Raw genomic sequence first — 24,841 nt, forward strand, 5'->3', positions numbered from 1 at the left:
TGTGTCACCTGATTGGGTCTCCTCCACCGCCCTATGAGAAGCCTCTCACAGGAGCCAGTGGGGAGACTCCCCCTTCACCAGACACACCTGGAAACCATGACACCCTGACTAATAAATCACAGTCCTGCTGTTAGGCAGACAAGGCCCACTATACCTTCACCTAGCACCTACCTGTAGGGTGCTACATGTAATTAAAACCACTTTCTGCCTGAGCTATAGCCAAAAAACTGTACATGGACTTCCTCCCGTAGTTGCTCTACCCATAGCACGCTCTGTAATCGCTGATTCCTTTGGACTCAGCTGATCACAGATTGGGGTAAAGGGCAATCACAGCGGCTCTTTACCAGATGATCAGCTGTGTCCAATGACAGCTGATCACAGGATGTAAACACAAGCCGGTTATCTGCTTTTCCTTCCTTGTGCTGACAGCGTGTGGAGAGAAGACAGCTGATAACCGGTTTGTGTTAAAGGGACATCAGCACCTATTTTAGGTGTCCTGATTATCAGTGCCCACCAGTGCTGCCAATCAGTGCTCATCAGTGGAACCTATCAGTGCCCATTAGTGCTGCCTACCAGTGCCTATCGGTGCTGCCTATCAGTGCCCACCATTGCCATCTCATCAGTGCCCATCAGTGGCACCTATCAGTGCCCATCAGTGTCCACCAGTGCTACCTCATCAGTACCCATCAGTGGCACCTATCAGTGCCCACCAGTGCCGCCTCATTAGTGCCCATCAGTGCCATCTATCAATGCCCATCAGTGCTGCCTCATCAGTGTCCATCAGTGCCCATAAGTGCTGCCAATCAGTGCCCATTAGTGCTGCCTAACAGTGCCTATCAGTACCCCCTATCAGTGAGAAGATAACCAGCTTGTGTTAAAGGGACATCGGCACTGACTTTCAGTGTTTTGATTATCAGTGCGGTCCCAACAGTGCCCACCAGTGCTGCCAATCAGTGCTCATCAGTGCCACCTATCAGTGCTACATATCAATGCCTCCTATCAGTGCCCATCAATGCAGCCTCTCAGTGCTGCCTCATCAGTGCAGCCTATCAGTGCAGCCTCATCAGTGCACATCAGTAGAGGAGAAAAATCTATTGGCATAATTTTATAACAAACTATGAAAAAAGTAATTTGTTTTTTTTTTTTTTCAAAATTTTTGGTCTTTTTTAGAGTTGAGCGAACACCTGGATGTCTGGGTTCGGCGGGTTCGGCCGAACTTGGAAAAAAAGTCGTGACCCGAACTTAACCCGAACTTTACCCCAATCCCGAACCCCATTAAAGTCAATGGTGACCCAAACTTTTGAGCACTAAAATGGCTCTAAAAAACATAGAAACATAGAAACATAGAATGTGTCGGCAGATAAGAACCATTTGGCCCATCTAGTCTGCCCAATATATCTGAATCCTATGAATAGTCCCTGGCCCTATCTTGTATGAAGGATAGCCTTATGCCTATCCCATGCATGCTTAAACTCCTTCACCGTATTTGCAGCTACCACTTCTGCAGGAAGGTTATTCCATGCATCCACTACTAAAAAAAAAAAGGAAAGGGCTAGAGGGCAGCAAAATATTCTTAAGAGCATGGCAAGTGCTCTGCAAACAAATGTCGATAGGGAAATAACTTAAAATAACATAAAAAACATAAAAAAAATAATCATCTTGATCTAGGAGGACAAGGCACCTATTGGAGTAGGAGGTTGAGGTGGCGGTGGATGTGGCGGTGTAGGTGGAAGCGGCGGCGGTGGAGGAGAAGGAGGACGAGATAGCCAACACTGGTTTTTGTTTTTAATTTTAGTTCTTTTTAAATTAGGGTACACCCCAAAAGAGTGAGAAAGATCAAAAATACAACAATGGCTGGGTAAGGCCGGTATACATGTCTATTCTGCACAAGGTACGGACAAGTCCTGTGGGATCCATGCCTGTTTCATTTTAATGAACGTGAGCTTGTCCACATTGGCTCTAGACAGGCGGCTGCGCTTGTCTGTCATAACGCCCCCAGCCGTGCTAAATACACGTTCAGATAATACACTGGCTGCAGGGCAGGCCAGCACCTCCAAGGCGTAAAGGGCAAGCTCAGGCCATGTGCCCAATTTGGAGACCCAGAAGTTGAAGGGGGCAGACCCGTCATTCAGTACATGTATAGTACGTAAGGAACGGTAAGGAACGGTAAGGAACTGTATATGGTATATGGTAAGGAACGGTGATGGCGGCGGGGGGCTTTTTTCCCCCTTCTGGGTTGAGTCTGGCCTTGGAAAAGATATGTGTCCCTGGTTGTGGGCTGGGCTCTCCCAAAGCTGTCTAAGTTCTGAGGCCTTCTGGTAGGGAAGGGGCTGCACTGGTCTTGCCAGGGATCAGGATTCTGAAAAGCCTGTGGTGTATGTGTCCCTGGAGTGGTAGTCAGGGGTGCCATAATTCATGGTGGATGGCAACACTTTAAGTATGGCACCAAGGACACTGCACTTCCTACACACGTTTTTCACACCTGCCTCTAGGGCCGGGCCTTTTGGTCAGGAGTCAGGACCAGAGGATTTTTTTATTCCTTGCCGAAGGGCCTGCCATAGTATTGCAACGTGTCACTAACCTTGAACTTCTCCACTATCCCTTTCCCCACTTTTATGTGTTGTGTGTTTTTTATTGTGGCGGTACACTTTATTTTGCACAGCGTGATTAGTAGGGTGTAGGTCCTTGGGCCTGTCCCTGAAAGTCTTGGGGGGGGGGGGGGGGTGGATATGGCCTTCTGGCTTGGTTCACCCTCTCTCATGGGGTCTCTCTTCGGGAGAGCCCTACCTAGTACTTGGGGTGGTCTGTTTCAGCAGACCTCCTAAAGAACGGGGCTGTCTGGTTTCGGCCAGGTTAGCCAGTGTAAGTACCCCAGTCCCTTGCGCCCCAGGGATCAGGGTCAGGGACCATGTGTACACCCTGTGCACTTTTTGTGTTTCACTTTTTTGGTGTGCACTTTTTTATGCACCCACTGGGTGATAGTCTGAGTGTGTTCACACACCATGGGCTTAAAAAAAAACAAAAAAAAAACAGCTTGTGGTCCTGGTTGTTGTGGCGTGCCAACAAAGCTTTTCCACATTTCAAACATGCTAACCCTGCCTTCTGAGGTGCTGGCGGTGCCCTGGCTGCGTTGGCGACCTCCTCCTCCTCTGCCTTCGCCTTGTGCTTCCACTGTGCCCCCGCTGTCAGGTGGGAATGCCACCAGCATCACTTCTCGACCTTTTGGCTAAGATCAAGTGTAGTATCTGTTTTTATCAGTTATCTGGGTGCCACCCTGCTGTGAACATGGTTCCTCCTCCTCATCCTCCACCTCGTCCTCCTCCAGAACCCTTGCTGGACAATTGTGTGCCTGACATTTGTGGGTGCAGGAACCCATCCTCGGAGCCACTTGTGAATGACTGCCCTGAAAGCCTTGGAAATTATCACTGCTCCGGATGCGGAGGCGGTAGAGGATGACGATGAGGAAGCGGAGTAGGAGGAGTTAGCAACAGGAGTCAAACTGAAGCGCCCTGCAATCCTCGGTGGTGGAAGGAGATGCGCCAAACAAATTTAAAGAGTGTATCTCACAGTAACATAATCAGCAAACGCTGCAAAATTATCAATTTTCCCCTAAATGGGTGTTTATTGAATAACAGAATAGAACAACAGTATCTAAAAGGGTGTATCTCACACGTACAGATACAGACTAGGCCGCAATTTAATATCTTTCTTTCCCCTAAATGGGTGTTTATTGAATAGCAGAATAGAACAACAGTATCCAAAGGGTGTATCCCACACGTACAGATACAGACTAGGCCGCAATTTAATATCTTTCTTTCCCCTAAATGGGTGTTTATTGAATAGCAGAATAGAACAACAGTATCCAAAGGGTGTATCTCACACGTACAGATACAGACTAGGCCGCAATTTAATATCTTTCTTTCCCCTAAATGGGTGTTTATTGAATAGCAGAATAGAACAACAGTATCCAAAGGGTGTATCTCACACGTACAGATACAGACTAGGCTGCAATTTAATATCTTTCTTTCCCCTAAATGGGTGTTTATTGAATAGCAGAATTGAACAACAGTATCCAAAGGGTGTATCTCACACGTACAGATACAGACTAGGCAGCAATTTAATATTTTTTCCCTAAATGGGTGTTTATTGAATAGTAGCATAGAACAACAGTATACAAAGGGTGTATCTCACAGTAACATATGCAGACTAGGCCGCAATTTAATATTTTTTCCCTAAATGGGTGTTTATTGAATAGCGGCATAGAACAACAGTATACAAAGGGTGTATCTCACAGTAACGTATGAAGACTAGGCCGCAATTTTTTTTTTTTCCCTAAAGTGGTTTTTATTGAAAAGCGGAATAGAACAACAGTATCCAACGGGTGTATCTCACAGTAAAAGATGCAGACTAGGCGGCAATTACATTTTTTTCCCCTAAATGGGTGTTTATTGAATAGCGGAATAGAACAACAGAATCCAAAGGGTGCATCTCACAGTAACGCATGAATGAAAATTTTTTATTTTTCCCTTTAATTGGTGACTTTTTAAGAGCAGATTAGAACAGCAGTGTCTAAACACTGTATGTCACAGTAAAATATGAAGGAAAAAAGTTTTTTTTTTTTAAATCCAGATTAAGCAGACACATATGCACTGAGCTTGCATTACATGGCTGCTACACGCCACCCACCTAACAGACTGATAAAAAAAAAATTTTCTTTCCCTCCTCCTCACTGGGCTCAGGTCAGGGCAAAAAGATTGTGCACTGCACCCCCACACAATAAAATCGATGTAGATCGCTGTCTTATTAAAGAAGATTCTTCCTATTCTTTCCCTGAAAGCAATCTCCAGCCTGCCCCTACAATAATCTCCTATCTCTCCCTCAGCAGCATCATAACCTCTCCCTACAGTAGTTAGAGCAGAGTGACGTGCGGCGCTACGTGACTCCAGCTTATATAGAGGCTGGGTCACATGCTGCACTGGCCAATCACAGCCATGCCATTAGTAGGCATGGCTGTGATGGCTTCAAAGGGTACACTAGTTAAACGCTTGTTGTTTGGCTGCCCTGCAGCTGTTGAAACCGTGCCATTGAAACCGCGCCAAAACATGAAATAAATTACCGAACAACGGACTGTATCCCGAACATTCAGTAAACTGTTCGGGTCTGTGCTTGGGTACCGAACACCAAAAAGTCCGCTACGATCCCGAACAATACAGTCCATGTTCGCTCAACCCTAGTCTTTTTTTTTTTTTCATTTGTTTAGCAAGAATAAAAAACCCAGCAGTGATTAAATACCACCAAAAAAAGCTCTATTTGTGCGAAAAAAGTGATAACAGTTTCTTATGGGTACATGGCCGTGCAATTGTCATTCGAAATATGACAGCACTGAAAGCTGAAAATTGGCCTCCCAATAATTTAACATTTTGACAAAGTTACCAAAAGCAAAATTGTAATATAACACACTCTGTCAGTCTTTAGATGTGATGGCTGCATTCATTTTCTTTTTTTTTTTCAGGCTTTATTTCCATAATTTTCACCTGGTAATCCTGCCAGTAACTTACTTCCTGTCCTGGTGATCCTGCCAGTAACTCACTTCCTGCCCTGGTGATCCTGCCAGTAACTCACTTCCTGTCCTGGCGATCCTGCCATTAATTCACTTCCTGTCCTGGCGATCCTGCCAGTAACTCACTTCCTGTCCTGGCGATCCTGCCAGTAACTCACTTCCTGTCCTGGCGATCCTGCCAGTAACTCACTTCCTGTCCTGGCAATCCTGCCAGTAACTCACTTCCTGTCCTGGTGATCCAGCCAGTAACACAGTTCCAATCCTAGGGTGACAGCCCTCACCTACTGTATGTACTGTATGAAGAAGCAGTGTTGTCACCCTAGGCTGCTATTTTAAATGTGGACTACAAACCTCTTCCGCTCTCCTTATCTCTATTACATAGGGAGGAGTTGTGTAGCTCACAGAAGATAGCTAAAAACCATTGTCTGAGATTTCAGTTCAGGTCACAGGAAGGAAACAAGGTATGTTTCTGTACATGCAGAAATATATATATTATTCATGTGTTTTTTTTTCCCTTCAGCCACTTCGAAGAAGTTGTCACCAACCCTGGATTTTAACCCTTGCCTGAACACAGCCTGTGGGAAGCCTGCTGTCCGGCCTCTAGTAGACACCGGAGCTATGGTGTTTGTGGTGTTCGGAATCCGAGGGATAAATCGGACCAGGGAACCAGATAACCATGTACTGGGTGAACTGGTAGGGAAAATAATATCATTATCTGGATATAGCTGACCTTATTTATCAAAGAACTACCAGTATTGGCTGTCATTGTTAACCTGTTATTTCCTATGTGAATGATTTATGTTGGATGGTATTAGTCCATACTGCTTTGTATATGTGTAGTAGGGTGAAGAGTAGAATGCTACTCTCCTTTAGTAAATTAACCCTAAATTGGGAGAACAGGAATACACTTGGTAGGCTTTGGTTATATATATACAGTATTTTTCAGACTTTGGTTATATATATATTTGAAGCTGTGTGTATGGCAATGTCTGATGTTTGTTTTTCGCCCCCTTTGTGTCTTTTCTCGGAAAGGGCAGGGTCATCTACGATGACAAGTTTGATCTCTTTAAAGAAATCGGTAATTTGTGCAGTCTGTGCAAGGTGATTGCAAGCAACAAGGATTTGGTGAAGCCGGGCGGAGCTCAGTGCCTCCCTTCAGGTAATTATTTTTTTATGCATTTAGGCTCAAGACAAAAACATATTCTGTAAAGGGGCTGGGACATCCTGCTATGAGTAAGGCTTTGGACGAAACGCGTTAGTGTGTGTTACCACTGTATCCTGCCATGTAGCCAATAAAAAATTGTTGCAGTGGATGTTACCAAATAGCCAGCTTCATTCTATTAGAGGATTATTGCTACAATTCAAAGGCATCTGGGCCAGAACACCAATTTACAGTCTCCCAGGTAATTTGCAGTAGAGAATATTCTCTTTGTTGTGCTAGATGTAGGTGCCTTAGGTAACGCCCATATGTGATGCTTAAGCTCCATGTTGGTGTGAAGTATTTATTATCTCTCACAGAGATCACAGTACTCCCCCCTGGCAATGTCTTCATCTGCTTTTCTCCCCAGAAGTTTGGGCACAATTCAGGGACACCATCCAGTTTCTGGACTGGGATGCTGGTTTAGGGATGATGCAGTCATGTTAGCCTATGCAGTTCTTGGTTGTGTTCACAAATGTCTGACACAGATGCAGCCTCTCACCTTGTGACTTGTTGCAATATTGCAATCTGACCGCTGGGGGAGGGTAGACAGAGGAAATGCCTCTTCTTGCCTGCAACAGAATGATGCCATCATCTAACCCTAGGCAAAGATCACTGGACTAGAAATGAAGGGCCTCCTTTAGAAACTTAACCACTTGCCTACAGTGCACTTTCACCCCCTTCCTGCCCAGACCGATTTTCAGCTTTCAGCGCTCTCACATTTTGACTGAGAATTACTCAGTCATGCAACACTGTACCCATACAAAAATTGTGTCCTTTTTTTCACACAAATAGAGCTTTCTTTTGATGGTATTTGATCAATACTGGGTTTTTTATTTTTTGTGCTATAAATAAAAAAAGACTGAAAATATTGTGAAAAAACGCATTTTTCTTTGTTTCTGTCATAAAATTTTGCAAATTAGTAATTTTTCTTCACAAATTTTGGCCAAAATTTATACTGCTACTTATCTTTGGTAAAAAACAACCCAAGTAAGTGTATATTATTTGGTCTTTGTGAAAGTTATAGAGTCCACAAGCTATGGTGCGAATCATTGAAAATTGATCACACTTGATCACACCTGATGTACTGAAGGCCTATCTCATTTCTTGAGACACTAAAAAGTCAGGAAAGTACAAATACCCCCCAAATGACCCCTTTTTGGAAAGTAGACATTCCAAGGTATTTAATAAGGGGCATGGTGAGTTTTTTGAAGTTGTAATTTTTTCCCACAATGCTTTGCAAAATAAAGATTTTTATTTTTTTTTTTTATTTTTTTTTACAAATTGCCGTATTAACAGGTTATTTCTCTCACACAGCACATGTATACTTGCAACTACACCCCAAAACACATTCTACTACTCCTTCTGAGTATGGCGATACCACATGTGTGAGACTTTTTCACAGCCTGGCCGCATACAGAGGCCTAACATTCAAGTAGCCCCGTCCGGCATTCTAGGAGCACAAATTACACATATAATTTCCTGACAACCTATCGCACTTTTGAAGGCCCTGGAGCACCAGGACAATGGAAACCCCCATAAAATGACCCCATTTTAGAAAGCAAACAGCCCAACGTATAATTTTTGAGGCATAATGAGTCTTTTGAATATGTCATTTTTTTCCACAAGTTTTTGGAAAATGTGGAAAGAAAATGAAAACACATTTTTTTTTACACAAAGCTGTCCATTTATGCAATATTTCTAACACATAGCATGTACATAGCAAAAATTGCACCCCAAAATACATTCTGCTATTCCTCCTGAGTATGGCGATACCACATGTGTAACACTTTTTCACAGCCTGGCCACATACATAGGCCTAACATCCAAGTAGCGCTTTACACAAAGTTGTCCATTTATCCACTTTAAGACTGGGCCTATTTTTGACACTTGGTGTTTACAAGCTAAAATCATTTTTTTTTGCTAGAAAACTACTTGGAACCCCCAAACATTATAAATTTTTTTTTAGCAGAGACCCTAGAGAATAAAATGGAGATCGTTGCAATATTTTTTATCACACCATATTTGCGCAGCAGTCTTCCAAATGCGGTTTTTTTGAAAAAAAAATCACTTTTTTGAACTAAAACATAAGAAAACAGTAAATTTAGCACAATTTTTTTCCATAATGTGAAAGATAATGTTACGCCGAGTAATTAGATACCCAACATGTCATGCTTCAAAATTGCGCATGCTCACAGAATGGCGCCAAACATTGGTACTTAAAAATCCCCATAGGCAACATTTTAAAAATTTCTGCAGGTTACTAGCTTAGAGTTACAGAGGAGGTCTTGGGCTCAAATTATTGCTCTCGCTCTAACGATCGTGGCGATACCTCACATGTATGGTTTGAACACCGTTTACATATGTGGGCGGGACTTGCATATGCGTTTGCTTCTGCGCGCGAGCTAACGGGGACAGGGCGCTTTAATTTTTTTTTTTTTTCCTATTTATTTTATTTATTATTTTTTTATTTTTACACAGTTTAAAAAAAAAAATGTTTTGATCATTTTTATTCCTATTACAAGGAATGTAAACATCCCTTGTAATAGAAATAGGCATGACAGGTCCTCTTTATTGTGAGATCTGGGGTCAAAAAGACCTCACACCTCACAACTACACTAAAAAAGCAAAAAAAAAAAAAAAATTGTTGAAAGAGGAAAAAAAAAAAAGCAAAAAAAAAAGCGGCCCTTTAAACCGGTTGCTAGGCAACGTCTTTTGACGTAGCTCCGGTCCTCCAAGACCATAGAGTTGAGTGAGGGCCATCTTGCCCTCACTCGACTTCCTGTCTCTGAGGATCCGGGACCGGATAGTTTTCCCCGCTGCCGGCGGGTCCGGTAAGCTGGGAAAACGTCTGGGACGCGGCGGGAGGGGGGGGGGGGGCACCTCTTCCCCTGCACCGTAAGGGTAATTCCACGGCGAATCTGCCACTGGGACCACCCTTATCTGAAAGCCGACCGCCCGCCGTTTCAAAAAATACCGGGGTTATGGGGGCTATCTGCTGCCATAACCCCAGTATTTAGCTTTTACTGGCCGACGCATATAGTCGTTAGGCGGTCAGTAAGTGATTGCATGTATATGGCAAACAGGTGACGATGACTGATGGGGTGACAGGTGACGATGACTGATGGGGTGACAGGTGACGATGACTGATGGGGTGACAGGTGATGATGATTGATGAGGTGACAGGTGACGATGATTGATGAGGTGACAAGTGACGATGATTGATGGGGTGACAGATGACAATCACTGACGGGGTGACACGTGACGATGATTGATGGGGTGACAAGTGACGATCACTGATGGGGTGTCAAGTGACGATGACTGATGGGGTGACAGGTGACGATGACTGATGGGGTGACAGGTGACGATGACTGATGGGGTGACAGGTGACGGTGATTGATGGGGTGACAGGTGACGGGCGATGGTCACGGATGGGTGACAGGTGACGGCGATGGTGCACGGCGGTACTGATGGCAGTCTCTGGTGACCGGTGAACTTTAGGCTACGTTCACATGTGAGCGTAGCGATCGCGGGCAGAATCACTGCGATTCTGCCCGTGATCCAGAAATCATTGCAAATCGCGGGACGCCTGTGCGTTGCCCGTGATTTGCAATAGCACCCCAAACGCTGTGCGATGTTGCAGCGATTTCCGCCTGCCGAATCGAGGTAACATCACGCAAACAACGCATGACGCCCCAAAGAAACTCTTGTACCTTTTTTGGGCGTCATGCGATGTTTGCGCGATGTTACCGTGATTCGGCAGGCGGAAATGGCGGCAACATCGCACAGCGTTTGGGGTGCTATTGCAAATCACGGGCAGCGCACAGGCGTCCCGCCATTTGCAATGATTTCCGGATCGCGGGCAGAATCGCGGTTATTCTGCCTGCGATCGCTACTCTCACATGTGAACGTTATGGGTGTCAATTTCTGGGCACTGATGAGGTGACTGTTGGGTGACAGGGGACATTGGGGGGGGGCTGAGGACTGTGTGTGGGGACCTTTATTTGTGTGCTTTTTACTTTTTACAGGGGTACAGAGCAGTAACTCACTATTTCTAGCTCTTCTCCCCTCATACTGGAAACTGTATGAGGAGAGAAGAGCTAGTAACACTGAGTTACTGCTCTTTGTTTACATTTTGTGATCGGCTGTGAATGGATTCACAGCCGATCACATAGTAAACAGTCACTGTCAGTGACTGTTTACTACCGCCGGTGACAGCTGTGTTCCTACGGAACACAGTGCCACCGACATGACCGCGCTGCGCGCTCCCGATCGCGCATGCGCGGTCATCTCCCGGGCGCCTCCATTGTGATCGGCTGTGTCATTGGAACACAGCCGATCACGTGGGAAACAGCCATGCCTATTGGCTGTTTCCCCCCTGCCGGTGATCGGCTGTGTCCCGGGGACACCCCGACACCGGCAGTGCACGGCGGCGCGCCCGCGATCGCGCGCCTGCCCTGCTTGAATGGGCGGACGTCATATGACGGCCGCCCAGGATAATAGCCGCACCGTCCCGCCGTCATATGACGGCGGGCGGGCGGTAAGTGGTTAAGCTTTTCTGAAAAATTAAACTGTGACATGTCAGAAATTTATTCACACAGATGTGTAAAGTTGCTAAAATGTCTACTTCAATTAGCCTATCTAATCATCTTTTATTCAATAAATAAGATTTTGTACCCTTTTTATGAGCTCTGCCATACCAATTTTAGTTATTACAGTTATTTTTAATTAGCACCAACAATTTACATACTGTATTTTCTGGCGTATAAGACTACTTTTGAACCTCAAAAAAATCCCCCAAAAATGGGGGGTTGTCTTATACGCCGAGTATAATATCTCCAAGGTAACCCAAGTATAAGTATTACCGGTAGATGTAATCTCTCAAGACGCTGGCTGTGTGGGAATCCTGTACTGGTATACCGTATGTACTGTAGCTTCGACTACATACAGTGTACAGCGCTGAGCCAATCAGGGAGAGCGATGTATTCTATTATTGAATGCAAACCCTATTCAGATTGGCGGAGTAACATCAGCCCGCCTCTCTGACTCTGCCAATCCAAGCAGGCTTTTCATTCAATAATAGAATACATCGCTCACTGTGATTGGCTCAGCGCGGTATACTGTATGTAGCCGAAGCTACGGTACATCCGGTATACCGGTACAGGATTCCCGCACAGCCAGCATCTTGAGATTACATCTACTGGTAATACTTAAGGTACCTTGGAGATATTATGAGAGATTACATGTATTACAGTACTAGGGTACCTTGGAGATCTATGAAAAATCTGATGTTTTTCAATGGTGTTGCCTTGCTTGGAAGGGGGATAGTCTTATATGGCGAGTATAGCCCAAAACCTATGTTTTAACTTGAAAATTAGGGGGGTCGTCTTATACGCCCAGTCGTCTTATACGCCGGAAAATACGGTATATATTCTTCATTTACATACCTCAAGGGGTTTACAATTTAAGTTCCTAACTCACATTCATACATACACTAGGGGCAATTTAGACAGGAGCCAATAAACCTACCAGCATGTCTTTGGAGTGTGGGGGAGCCCATGCAAGCACAGGTAGAACATGCAAACTCCATACAGGTAGTGTCACAGGACTTGGGTCATAACTCTTTCTCTCTCTCTGGGTCTTGTAGGCAGATATTGTCAAGGGGTGGTGTTATGGGTTTTGGGAACAGGTAGTGTCAAGAGGTGGTTCCATGGTTCTTGGGAGTGGGTAGTGCCAAGGGGTGGCGTCATGGGTCTTAAGAGAACGGCAATGTCAAGATGTGGTGTCACGGGTCTTGGGATTCAAATTGGCCTAGTGCTGCCTGGTGGAAGTGCCAACCACGAAGCCACTGTACATAAGCAGAGAACCACTTGGCTAATATATGCTGTAAATGGGTGCCTGGCAGGATTGAATGAGTACTTGTTCGTAGTCCTATCTTCTGATATTTTGTCTTTCAGGGTACAGTATATCCTCTTTTCTTCAAATGTTACACCCTGAATGTAAGAACATTCCCGAGCCAAACCTTCTCCCAGGTCAGCTCTCCCATGGTGCTGTCGGTGTAAAGGATGGAAAAGTCCAGTGGATCTCTATGGCGTTTGAATCGGTAGGGGCAAAAAGATCATACATATACTACTACAGGGACCAATGTGTCTAATGGAGGCAATAGCATCCTCCATATTTCTAAAATATTTCTTTAAAGGTGAAGCCGTTGATATGAAAAAATACAAAAACCTTGACAAGTCCATTCTTTAAATGTGGGCACCTTGAGGTTGGTGAAAGCAACCTGTCTATGTTGCAGTCAGCAGCTTACAAAGAACCCCAGTTCTTCCCCGTGTCTCCCATGACATGACACTAAACGAATTAGGGGATTGGAGGAGCTAAATTATGAAGAGCGTCTGCAATCGCTTGATTTATTCTCCCTGGAGAAGAGACGCCTGAGAGGGGACATGATAACAATTTATAAATATCTTAATGGTGATCTCGGCATAGAAAAACAGCTATTCAGTCGAAGGGATTGCATGAGGACTCGAGGGCATACAATGCGATTAGAGGAGAAGCGTTTTAACCTCAGGCAACGTGGGGGGTTCTTTACTGTTAGGGCTACAAGATTGTGGAATTCTCTACCACAAGAGGTAGTTTCTGCGGGAAGTATGGTGGCTTTCAAAAGACTCTTAGACGTACATCTCAAGGATCAGAACATTCAGGGGTATGTGAGATGATTACGGCCACACACACCTACACAGGTTGAACTGGATGGACTATTGTCTTTATTCAACCTCACCTACTATGTAACTATGTAACTATGTAACTATGACATATGGCTATCTCTCCATTGGTTGTTGAGACAATCTCTTTGCATTATAGGATGGTGAGATTGCATAGGACTAGAATTAGACTGCTACCCATGAACCATTAAAATGTCTTGACCCCTTTAATGAGTTGTTGATGCTGATGGCAATAACCCAGATGAAAAATTTGAAAACAGAATCCCCCTGCACATAAATAAGTGGAGCTATTCGATTGCAATTGATTTTGCTGAAACAAGAAATCTCATAATTGTACGTAGAACCCCTTAGGCAAAATGTGCTTACCTACTCTATTTTTTCTAAAGGCCAGAGGGTGTGAGTTTTTAAGGGTATTTAGAGGATATCGCTATAATTTGGATACTTTGGTTTATTTATTATTTTTTTTATAAAAAGTTTAGTTTATTTTTTTTTTTTTTGTATATTAGATCAATAATTAGATCAATAATTGTAAGCTCTAACCAGCAGTTTCTCCTGTATTGAATTGTATTGTAATTGTACTGTCTGCCTTCACATTGTAAAGCGCTGCGCAAAATGTTGGCACTGTGTAGATCCTGTATAATAATAATAATTGTATGGTGTGGCTTTATTTTTCATTTTTCCAGTCTGTTCCTTTTTTTTTCTGTCTTTTAGTGAAAAAAAAGGAAAATGATGAGGCTAATGAATTAGAATATTTGAAAGGAGCCACATGGACACTCATATGACATTTAAGCCAATTGCACCCTTTAAAACCAACAAAAAAACTAAAATTTATGAAACCATAAATCTATTTTTTAGAATTGACCGCCATGTGATAGACCTGAGAGCCAACCTAATGGCCAACAGAAGCTCACATGGCAGGTTTACAACGTGAGGTTATGGTTTAACGTTATCAACCTGTAATCACCTTTCCATTTGTCCCCAATTCTTTTTGGCAAAATGGCAAAATTTTGCCAAAATCTTCACAGTTTACAAAAATTTTGGTTTTAAAGATTTTATATGGTCAGATTTTTGCCAAAATGTCAAGAAAACCGAAAATGTCAGGTTTGGTCCTCCCTATACATGGCCTTAGCTCTTCTTATTTGCTATTTTTTAAAATTGGAGGAGGCAGCAGGGGAAACTAAAGCCTCGTACACACGCAACGAATTTCCGCCGACCGGTCATCCGTCTTTTGTACAGAGTGGTGTTTTGTTGGTTGGAATGTGCTCTAGACTGCACACAAATTTTCCCGCACGACAGAATTCTACTTCAGAAGTGAGGTCATGTGTTGGATTGCTTTCTATGTGTTCTTTCATCTCTGAGCATGCCTAGTCTTGCTCATAAGATTTTTCCCCATCGAAATCTGTACTAATGAGACGAAAATCGGACGTGTTTTGACGGTCGACAAAAATTATATAGCCTGCACACCAGGATTTTTTTGGCTGAAAAGTCGGAGTCGGTTGTCGTAAGCACCATACTAACAAGCCCACAAGCCCAAAATAGGCAGATCGGTCGGACGAAATTTCCCGGCCGAATTTCTACTCGTGTGTACGGGGCTTTACTAAAACTGGAGCGTGCAAAATATTCTGCAGCTCTGCATGGAAACCAATCAGCTTCCAGGTTTTATTGTCAAAGTTTAATTTAACAAGCTGAAGTTAGAAGCAACTAGGCACAGCTGCACCAGATTCTGAGTGCTCCAGTTTTAGTAATTCTCCCCTCCTAATTAGTGTTGTCATATTCCCCTGTGTTGAATAGAATTGGGCAATCATCAAGGGCTGTGATTTAGACCATCAGTATTCATTTAAATACTGTATGTGTATGTGTGTGTGTGTGTGTGTATATATATATATATATATATATATATATATACATTATATTTGAGTCCAGAAATTTACATTTTCGTGGCTGCTTTTATAAACCTCTCCCTTGTGACAAGGATAGTCATCACTTGTCCTCTAACTTCAAACTGAAGTTAGAAGCTGAATGGCTACGTAGCACAGCTGCACTGGATTCTGAGTGCTCCAATTTTAGTAATTCTCCCCCCAATGAGTGTCGTCATATTCCCTATGTTGACTAAAATTGGCCAATCATCAAAGACTATGATTTAGATCATCAGAAATAATATATACATAGTTCAGTACTTACAATATATATATATATATATATATATATATATATATATATATAATTGAGTTCAGAAATTTCATGGCTAGTTTTATAAACCTCTCCTTTGTGATGAGGACAGTCATTGCTTCTCTTGGACACAAAGCCTCAGCTCCTCTTAGTCTGAGGTTTTTACCTGTTGGGTTATTCATATATTCATTACGATTTCATGAATTCCTCCAGAAGCCATGTATAAGTAAGCATAACAAGATTGTTACCAAACCCTCCAGCGTCTTCTGTGGGATAAAAATAAAACAAGGACAAGCATGGAAAAACCGCCATTCTGGTGACCCCCAAGAGCTTTCCTGCTACACGCATGTATAATGAATGATTTATCTTCTCTCACAGACCACCTACAAGGGCAAGTCGTCTTTTCAGACATACAAGGACTATCTGAAATGGGAGTCTTTCCTCCAACAGCAGCTGCTGCGTCTCCCTGCGGACTCCGCTCTCAAACATGGATTTCAGACCTGTGAACACTGGAAGGAGATCTTCATGGAAATTATAGGCAAGTGACAGCTAACACAATGCTTTGCATTCAACCTTCCACCTTTTAGTGGGTACTGGTGTCAATGCCATCTCCACCAAAACTATTAGCTTTCATTGGGAAGTATAAGATCTGTAAGTAATACTAAAAGCACAGTTACAGACATTTTTGTTTTTATTAAAAGTCAGCAGCTACAAAAAGTGTAGCTGCTCACTTTTAATAAACACACACTCACCTGTCCCACATTCCAGTGATGCGGCCGCCCGAAGCCTCGCTCCTTTCCCTCTCCTTTCCGCGGCACCAGCATCACCGGCTGTGACAGCTTTCGGCTTCACAGGCAGGTGTGCACTGCGCATGCGCGAGTTGCACTGCGTGTCCTGAATGGCCGGGCAAATGTAGGGAGGATAGGGGACAAGGTGAGCGGGTGCCTGTCAAAACTAGATACCCAATCCCCCCCCTCCTAAAAAAAATTACATGCCAAATGTGGCATGTCAGGGGATCAGGAGTATTTAAAGCGGAAGTTCCACTTTTTGGTGGAACTCCACTTTAAATGCAGCAGAGAAAGATCAAGTACCCTGCTCTGTCAGAGCTGTGCACATTTCAGGACTGGATAGACAGAAATATAAATTCTTTGACAAGTAAAACAGCTTTTATATTCAGTATTTTCAATATAAATATATATATATATATATATACACTATATTACCAAAAGTAGTGGGGCACCTGCCTTTACACGCACATTAACTTTAATGGAATCCCAATCTTAGTCCGTAGAGTTAAATAATGAGTCAGCTCACACTTTGAAGCTTTAACAGCTTCAACTCTTCTGGGAAGGCTGTCAGCAAGGTTTAGGAGTGTGTCTAGGGGAATGTTTGACCATTCTTCCAGAAGGTGTTCTATCGGGTTGGGGTCAGGGCTCTGTGCAAGCCAGTCAAGTTCCTCCACCCAAAACTAGCTCATCCATGTCTTTATGGACCTTGCTTTGTGCACTGGTCCAAACCATTTAGTGGAGGGGGGGTTATGCTGTGGGGTTGTTTTTCAGGGGTTGGGCTTGGCCCCTTAGTTCTAGTAAAGGGAACATTTAAGGCGTCAGCATACCAAGACATTTTGGATTGTCCAAAGCAAGGTCCATAAAGACATGGCTGAGCGAGTCTGAGGTGGAGGAACTTGACTGGCCTGCACAGAGTCCTGAGCTCAACCCAAAAGAACACCTTTGGGATGACTTAGACCAGAAACTGCTCTAAGCCTTGTTGCAAATGTGCTTCTGGAAGAATGGTCAAATATTCCCATAGACACACTCCTAAACCTTGTGGACAGCCTTCCCAGAAGAGTTGAAGCTGTTATAGACTGGAATGCCATTAAAGTTCATGTGGGTGTAAAGGCAGGCATCCAAATACATTTGGTAATATAGTGTGTGTATATATATATATATATATATATATATATATATATATATATATATATATATATATATATATATGTATATGTATATGTATATATATATATATATATATATTGTAGAGAGGCGACCCCGGGTCACTGTGTGGATTAGCAGTTTACACCTGATTTTTGCAGAGGCAAGCATGCTGATCGCACACCTGTGGGCTGGGTTCATATTCTTCCCAGGGTTAGCACTCAGAGCCCCCAGTTAGAGACAGCTGCACCTGGTCAGACAGAAGGTTTGGTCCAGGAGTCAGGAGGACTCCACCTGACAGACACGAGGTCTGTGTATGGGAGTTAAGAGGGCTCCCACCTTCTCTAGGAGAGAGAGGCCGCAGTTGGCAGCCAGAGCCTACAGGTCTGCAGGAGGCAGATGTCGTCCGCAACAGCGCAGCATGAAGTTGATCCCAAGGAAGCTACCAGGGAGCTTGACCAAAAGATACTTGTGTTGGTCTGAGGAAAAGACCGAAGGCCTAGGCTTGAGGCCTGAAGCAGCCGTGTGGCATCTGAGTAAGCCAAGAGGCTAAATAAACCATATACAGTAATAGTGGAACCACTGGGTGGAAAAATTGCTCTTTTGTGAACTTTCTTTATGCCTTTAAATAAAAGTGGGCTGCCATGCCCTTAAAAATGCAGTCTGGACTGGCACTACTTCGAATTGCATGTACCATTTGAGTTGAATCGCCCTAGATCTTTACTATATATATATATATATATATATATATATATATATATAAAAAATATTATATGATTTATAATATAACAACATAATATACTTTATACAGTGTGTATATATGTGTGTGTATATACTGTATATATATATATATGTATAGATAGATAGATATACATATATATATATATATATATATATATATATATATTGTTTTTTCTACCTTAGCTGAGTTGAAGATATAAAGATTATTACTCTGTTCTGTCTTCCAGGGGTGCAGAGCGCTTTGTATGGCTTGATTCTGTCGCTGGTTATCTGCGTGGCGGCTGTAGCGATCTTCACTACACACATTCTTCTGCTCCTTCCGGTGCTTTTTACTATTTTAGGTACAAATACAATGGCTCCATAATGCATTTATATCTGCCGCATATTATTCCCTCTCATCAAATCATTGTTTGCCTTTCCGTTCTGTTGTATTCAGTATTGCGCGTTGTCCATTATCGGAGATGCTTCATGCTCTGTTAAGGCTTGATGACCTGCAGGATGAAGGCTGAGACCATCAGATGTGGGAACTGTTTAGGCACGGTTTGAACAGATACATTACACTCATTAGAAAATTGAATTTTGTCTCATCTGCAGATATAGGGGGAATTTGCTTGTATTGCGAATGTCTATTCTGAGCAAACTACATACAATGAAATGCCTTTAAAAATGTATTGAGAGCTGAATATATTTAAAACAGGGATTACTACATTCTCTCTCTAGCTGCCGTTTGTATATCAGACTGTGCAGGCAACTCTGTCTATGGGAGCTTATACAGGGTGATAAGGAAATAACGTAATTTTTGTAAAATCTTACCTGTAAAATTCCTTTCTCTGAGTCCTCCGACAGTCGCCGCCACTTCATATTCGTCACTATGGGGTTAATGACCTTTGCTCCGTAGGAGTAGCTAGGCAACAGAATATGTCAATATTAAAGCTTTTAACATATCCCACCCCCAGGGGGTGGTCCCCTCAGTCAATAACCTCCTACTTCCTGTATCCATACCTCAGTTTCAGTGGAATAGCAGTAGAGTATACAACCAAACCCCAAAAGAGGGGCGGGGGCGGCGACTGTCGGAGGACTCAGAGAAAGGAATTTTTACAGGTAAGATTTTACAAAAATTCAGTTTTCTCTTACGTCCTCCGACAGTCGCCGCCACTTCATATTGGTCACTATGGGGACGTCCCAAAGCAGTGCAAACATGAGGGGTGGGAAACGCAGCCGCGCCTAAGGCAACGCCGTCTCCACATCAGAGAAAGGAACCTTACCAAAGGAAGGAAACCAGCTGGGTAGCATGAAAAAAACTTGCTCAACAGGAGCAACAACCCAGGAAAAAAGCAAATAACCTAGGGATAAAAATATATCCCAAACAGCCAAGGGCCCAAAACAAGGGACCCTAAAGAACTGCCGCACTAAGAACCTTGCGGCCAAAGGAAGCATCTGCCGATGCCTGAACATCCACCTTGTAGAACTTTGAGAAGGTGTGAACGGACGACCAAGTCGCCGCCTTACACACCTGGGCCACAGAAGCCCGATGGTGACAGGCCCAAGACGTACTCAGAGTTCTGGTAGAGTGCGCCTTCACAGGCATAGGAGGAACTTTTCCCTTCAAAGCATATGCCTGTTCAATGGTCTGTCTGATCCATTTGGCGATGGTAGAAGCCGACGCCGCCATGCCCTTCCGAGGACCCTCTGGAAGAACAAATAAGGAATCTGACTTGCGAAAAGATTCAGTCGATTTCAGGTAAACCCTGATCGCCCGAACAACATCCAGGGAGTGTAAATCCACCTCCTTCGGATGTTTGGGCTTCGCGCAGAGCGAAGGCAAGACAATGTCCTCATTGAGGTGAAATTCCGAAATCCTCTTCGGAAGAAAAGAAGGGTTAGGTCGCAAGACCACCTTATCCAAGTGAACGACCAGATACTGAGACCTGCAGGACAAAGCTGCCAGCTCCGACACCCTGCGAGCTGAAGTGATCGCCACCAAAAAGGCGACCTTTTTGGACAACATAGCCAACGAGATCCTCCTGATCTGTTCAAAAGGAGCATGTTGTAACACGGACAGAACAAGATTCAAGTCCCAAGGAGGCAGAGGTTCCCTCCTAGGAGGGACCAGATGTCGCACCCCTTGAACAAAAGTGCTAACCAAGGAGTTAGACGCCACAGGACGTTGAAAAAGAACGGCCAATGCAGATACCTGACCCTTGATCGTAGCCAGCGCCAAACGCTGGTCAACACCCGTTTGAAGGAAGGACAACACCCTAGACACCGAGTACGTGCGAGGTGAATACCCCCTGGACTCACACCAGGCAAAATAGGCCTTCCAAGTACGGTAATAGACCTTCCCCGAGGAAGACTTCCTCGCGTTGATCAAGGTGTGAATGACCTCAGGGGAGAGGCCCCTATCCTTCAGGACCTCGGTTTCAACAGCCAGGCCGTCAAAGCCAGCGACTGTAAAGCAGGATGGAATATCGGTCCTTGAGACAGGAGATCCTCTCGAAGAGGCAGACGCCACGGCGCGTCGATCGCCAGATTTACGAGGTCCGCGTACCAGGACCGGCGAGGCCAGTCCAGTGCCACAAGAATCACCGCGTGCGGTTCCGAGTTTAACCTGCGAAGGAACCTGGACAGCAGTTGAATCGGTGGAAATGCGTACATCAGTCGATACTGATGCCACGGAGCTACCAACGCGTCTGACGCGTCTGCCCGAGGATCGCGCGTACTTGCCACGAACCTTCCCACCTTGTTGTTCAGACGAGACGCGAACAGGTCCACCTCCGGAAGACCCCACTTCGCGCACAACATCTGGAAGACATCCGAGTGAAGGGACCATTCCCCCTGGTCCAGGGTCTGGCTGCCAGTTCTCCACCCCCGGAATGTGAACCGCTGTTATTGCCGGGACGTGCGTCTCGGCCCAAGACAGAATGTCGGCCACCTCCCGAGCCGCTCGGGCACTCCTGATGCCCCCTTGGTGGTTGATGTAGGCCACCGCTGTGGCATTGTCCGTCTGCACCCGAACCGGACGGCCCGCAGCCTGTCCGTCCAACGTCGAAGGCAGAGATTTATCGCTCGCAATTCCAGAATGTTGATCGGGAGGGAGGATTCCTCCCCCGACCAAGTTCCCTGGGCGGACAGAACGCCCAGAACACCACCCCAGCCCGACAGGCTGGCATCCGTGGTGATCACCGTCCATGAGAGAGGACGAAAAGACTGGAGCCACCACAGAAGATCCCTTCTGGTGCGATGACTCAATGAAATCTGGAGTTACAGAGATTGCGGTCGCCCGTCCCACCTGGACAGGATCTCCGCTTGGAGACCCCGCGTGTGAAACTGGGCGAAGGGAATCGCCTCGAAGGCCGAGACCATCAATCCCAGGCTCCGCATGCACGTCCGGAGGGACGAGCACGGAACGTCCCGGAGGGACCTGACTTCCTCCTGAAGAGTCCGGAGTTTGTCGTCCGGTAGGAAGACCTTCACCTGGACCGAGTCCAGGATCATTCCCAGGTAGGGAAGACGAACCGATTTTGGAAAATTTATCGTCCAACCAAACTCCTGAAGAGTCTGCGTTGTGACGGACAGGTCCTTCACCAGACCCTGGCTGGTCACAGACCGAACCAGAATGTCGTCCAGATACCCCAGGACAGAGATGCCCTGGGCTCTCAACAAAGCCAGAACCGGTGCAAGCACCTTGGTGAATACCCGTGGAGCCGAAGCGAGACCAAAAGGTAACGCCACGAATTGGTAGTGATCCTCCGCAATGGCGAATCGAAGGTACCTCTGGTGACCCTCGAAAATTGGGATGTGAAGGTACGCATCCTTCAAGTCGATGGAGGCCATGAACTACCCTGGAACCAGGGCAGCCACCACCGACCGCAGGGATTCCATGCGGAACTTGCGAACCCGCACAAAGCGGTTCAGAGCTTTCAAGTCCAGAATTGGACGTACCTTGCCCTCCTTCCTGGGCACGGTGAACAGATTGGAATAGAACCCCCGAAATCTGTCCCGATAAGGCACCGGAACCACCACTCCCTGAGCCCGCAGGTCCCGCACCGCCAGGTGCAGATCCTGCAAACGCTCCGGAGACAGTTGAAGATTTGAGGGAAAAAATCTGCTCTCCGGCCGAGAGAGAAACTCGATCTTGTAGCCAGACCGAACGATTTCCTGAACCCACCTGTCCCGAACACGGGCCAGCCAAGGTTGAAGAAAACCGAGCAAGCGTCCCCCCACCCCAGAACTGGGTGAGGGCGCCCCTTCAGGCTGCATTGTTATGGGCAGCGGATCCGGACTGGCCGGACTTCTGCTTACCTGTCCACGGCTTCTTTTGGGAGCCTTGATCTTTGAATGGCTTGCCCTTATAGTGCGACCGAAAGGCACGAAAGGACCCCTGAGAGGGCCGAAAAGAGGCATGCTTCTTACCTTGAGCGCCCTTAGCCTTGTGGGATTGGGGCAAGAGCGTGCTCTTACCACCCGTGATCCCCTTTATCAGTGTATCCAAGGACTCACCAAAAAGGCGAGATCCATCATAGGACAGATTGGATAAGGTCTTGCGCGAAGATTGGTCCACAGACCAACACTTCAACCAAACCAGGCGGCGAGACAACACCGCCACACTGTGCACACGTGCAGCCACCGGTACTATATCCAAGTCCGCATCACACAAATACATGACACCCTGATGGATTTGATCCACCATGGCCAACGTCGCCGGTGGGGCAGAATCAGCCACCAGGACGGGTCTAAGCACCTGCGTCCAATTCGCGACAGCCTGGGCTGCCATAAGTGAAGCAAAAAGAGCTGTTAGCATAGAGCCAGTAATAGAATAAGTATGACGAGCAAGAGACTCCAGTCTCCTGTCCGTGGCATCCCGGAACACCGGGGTATCCTCTGCAGGAACCGCAGTGGACTTATTCAAAACCGCTATCGTGTGATCCACCCGAGGTGGCACACACCAACGCTCATCAGTAGCGGGCGTGAAAGGATAACGCAGCTTGAACCTACTCGGCACCTCAAAAGGCTTCCGTATATTGCGCCATTGTTCCTTAACAGCGGGCTGAAAATCATCAGTGCAGGGAAAAACCTGCGATGTCTTGCGCCTTTTCTGCGTCCCATAAGCGGCCAGGGCAGCAGGAGGACATGGTTCATCCTGTAAGCGCAGTGTCTGTTTGATAGAAGCAACCAATTCATCCATGAGTGCAAGCTCTTCAGACGAGCCAGGGGGAGAATTATCAACCCCTTCAAACTCTGCCTCCCCTTCAGACCCCACAAGATCCAGGGAGGAACGGGACCCCGATAAGGAGACCCCAGCCATGGCAGCCCCATCACCCTCACCCTCTGAATCAGAGGAAAATGAAACTCTGGGCCTTTTAGTGGATTGAGCAGCCACAAGCATTTGCACCTGAGCAGCAAGGTTAGCCACAACCGTAGCCAAATCACCCCCTGGGGGGGACACAGCAGTCCCTTGGCCTCCCACCAAGGTGGCAGGGAATTTGCTATCCTGAGAATCCATGCCCCCAAGTATGTGGAAGAATAAAGGGTTAACTGCCCCTTTAAAAAGCGCTGCGAGCGCAGCCCACCGCACACACACACCAGCACAAGCCGACCCCCACAGGGAAAAAGTACAACTCAGGCAAGGATACAGGGATAGAGAGGTAAAATCCTGGAGAGACCGCTGCTGCCTCGATCGGTGCGCCCAGGGAAGAGGAAGTGATGTCACGTAGGGCGCTCTATTAAAGCCTATGGAAGGCTACAAAAAAATGGCCGCCTGCAGTGCTAACATGCGGCCGGAGCGAGCGCCGCCAAAATGGCGGCGTTTGGCGCCGAAACGCCGCTCCTCCTCACACAGTGAAAACCGCCAAAAACACATGCAGTAAAGTAAAATAATGGCGGACCGCCGCAGCGGTCGCCGCAAATGTGCATAACACGATACAATCATGCCCCGCAGCACACAGCCTGTCACACAGTAAAACACAGCACATAATCTGACACAGAACAGTGCAGCATAGCCCCCCTCCTTGCAGCCCACAGAATGCAGCCAAGCGACAGGGAGACCAAACAGTGTGAACAGAGGCAGAGTTACACAGTCCCAGACTGACACCCCCCAAACAGACAGTTCCCCACACAGATACACTTACCTTCTAAATGGCGTGGGGAACCCGCACAAGCAAACAAGCCACATGGGACAGGGAGAGTCGTAGTCAGGACGCAGGAGAATTGCGGTGCGAAACTGCATGGCGTCCAGTGAGGTAGCCACCTCACCATAGCATCCCTGCTTTGAACAGGGATGGGTCGTTCAGAGTGCCAGGAAAAGTACCTGACTGAACGCTCGGTGGCAGGCTGGGAAGCCACTGACCCACAACCTGCGAGCAGGGGAATCAGCCCGAGACCCAGCCCGCATGATCCTCTTCATCAGAAGAACTAACTAATGCTGACAAAAGTAACAGCTAAGTAAAGAGAGAGAAAAAAACTCAAATAAAATCAAAAAAGAAGAGAAAGGCTGAGACAAAATGCCCCAGCATAGAGA

The 24,841-nt window shown here is 45.7% G+C and overlaps 1 protein-coding gene across 2 annotated transcripts in view; it reads left to right on the forward strand.

Moving 5' to 3' along the window:
• The window catches only part of DISP3 (dispatched RND transporter family member 3), a 225,566-nt gene that overhangs the window by 195,548 nt on the left and 5,177 nt on the right, over positions 1–24,841 (forward strand). For both annotated transcript variants that reach the window (XM_082274320.1, XM_082274321.1), the window contains exons 15-19: positions 6,081–6,253; positions 6,593–6,719; positions 12,716–12,861; positions 16,031–16,190; positions 18,552–18,665. In XM_082274320.1, coding sequence (XP_082130446.1) covers positions 6,081–6,253; positions 6,593–6,719; positions 12,716–12,861; positions 16,031–16,190; positions 18,552–18,665 — 720 coding nt within the window. The remainder of the gene's footprint in view (positions 1–6,080; positions 6,254–6,592; positions 6,720–12,715; positions 12,862–16,030; positions 16,191–18,551; positions 18,666–24,841) is intronic.

The sequence above is a fragment of the Pelophylax lessonae genome (assembly GCF_965119305.1).
Source record: "Pelophylax lessonae genome assembly, chromosome: 12".
In the NCBI taxonomy this organism is placed as follows: Eukaryota; Metazoa; Chordata; class Amphibia; order Anura; family Ranidae; genus Pelophylax; species Pelophylax lessonae.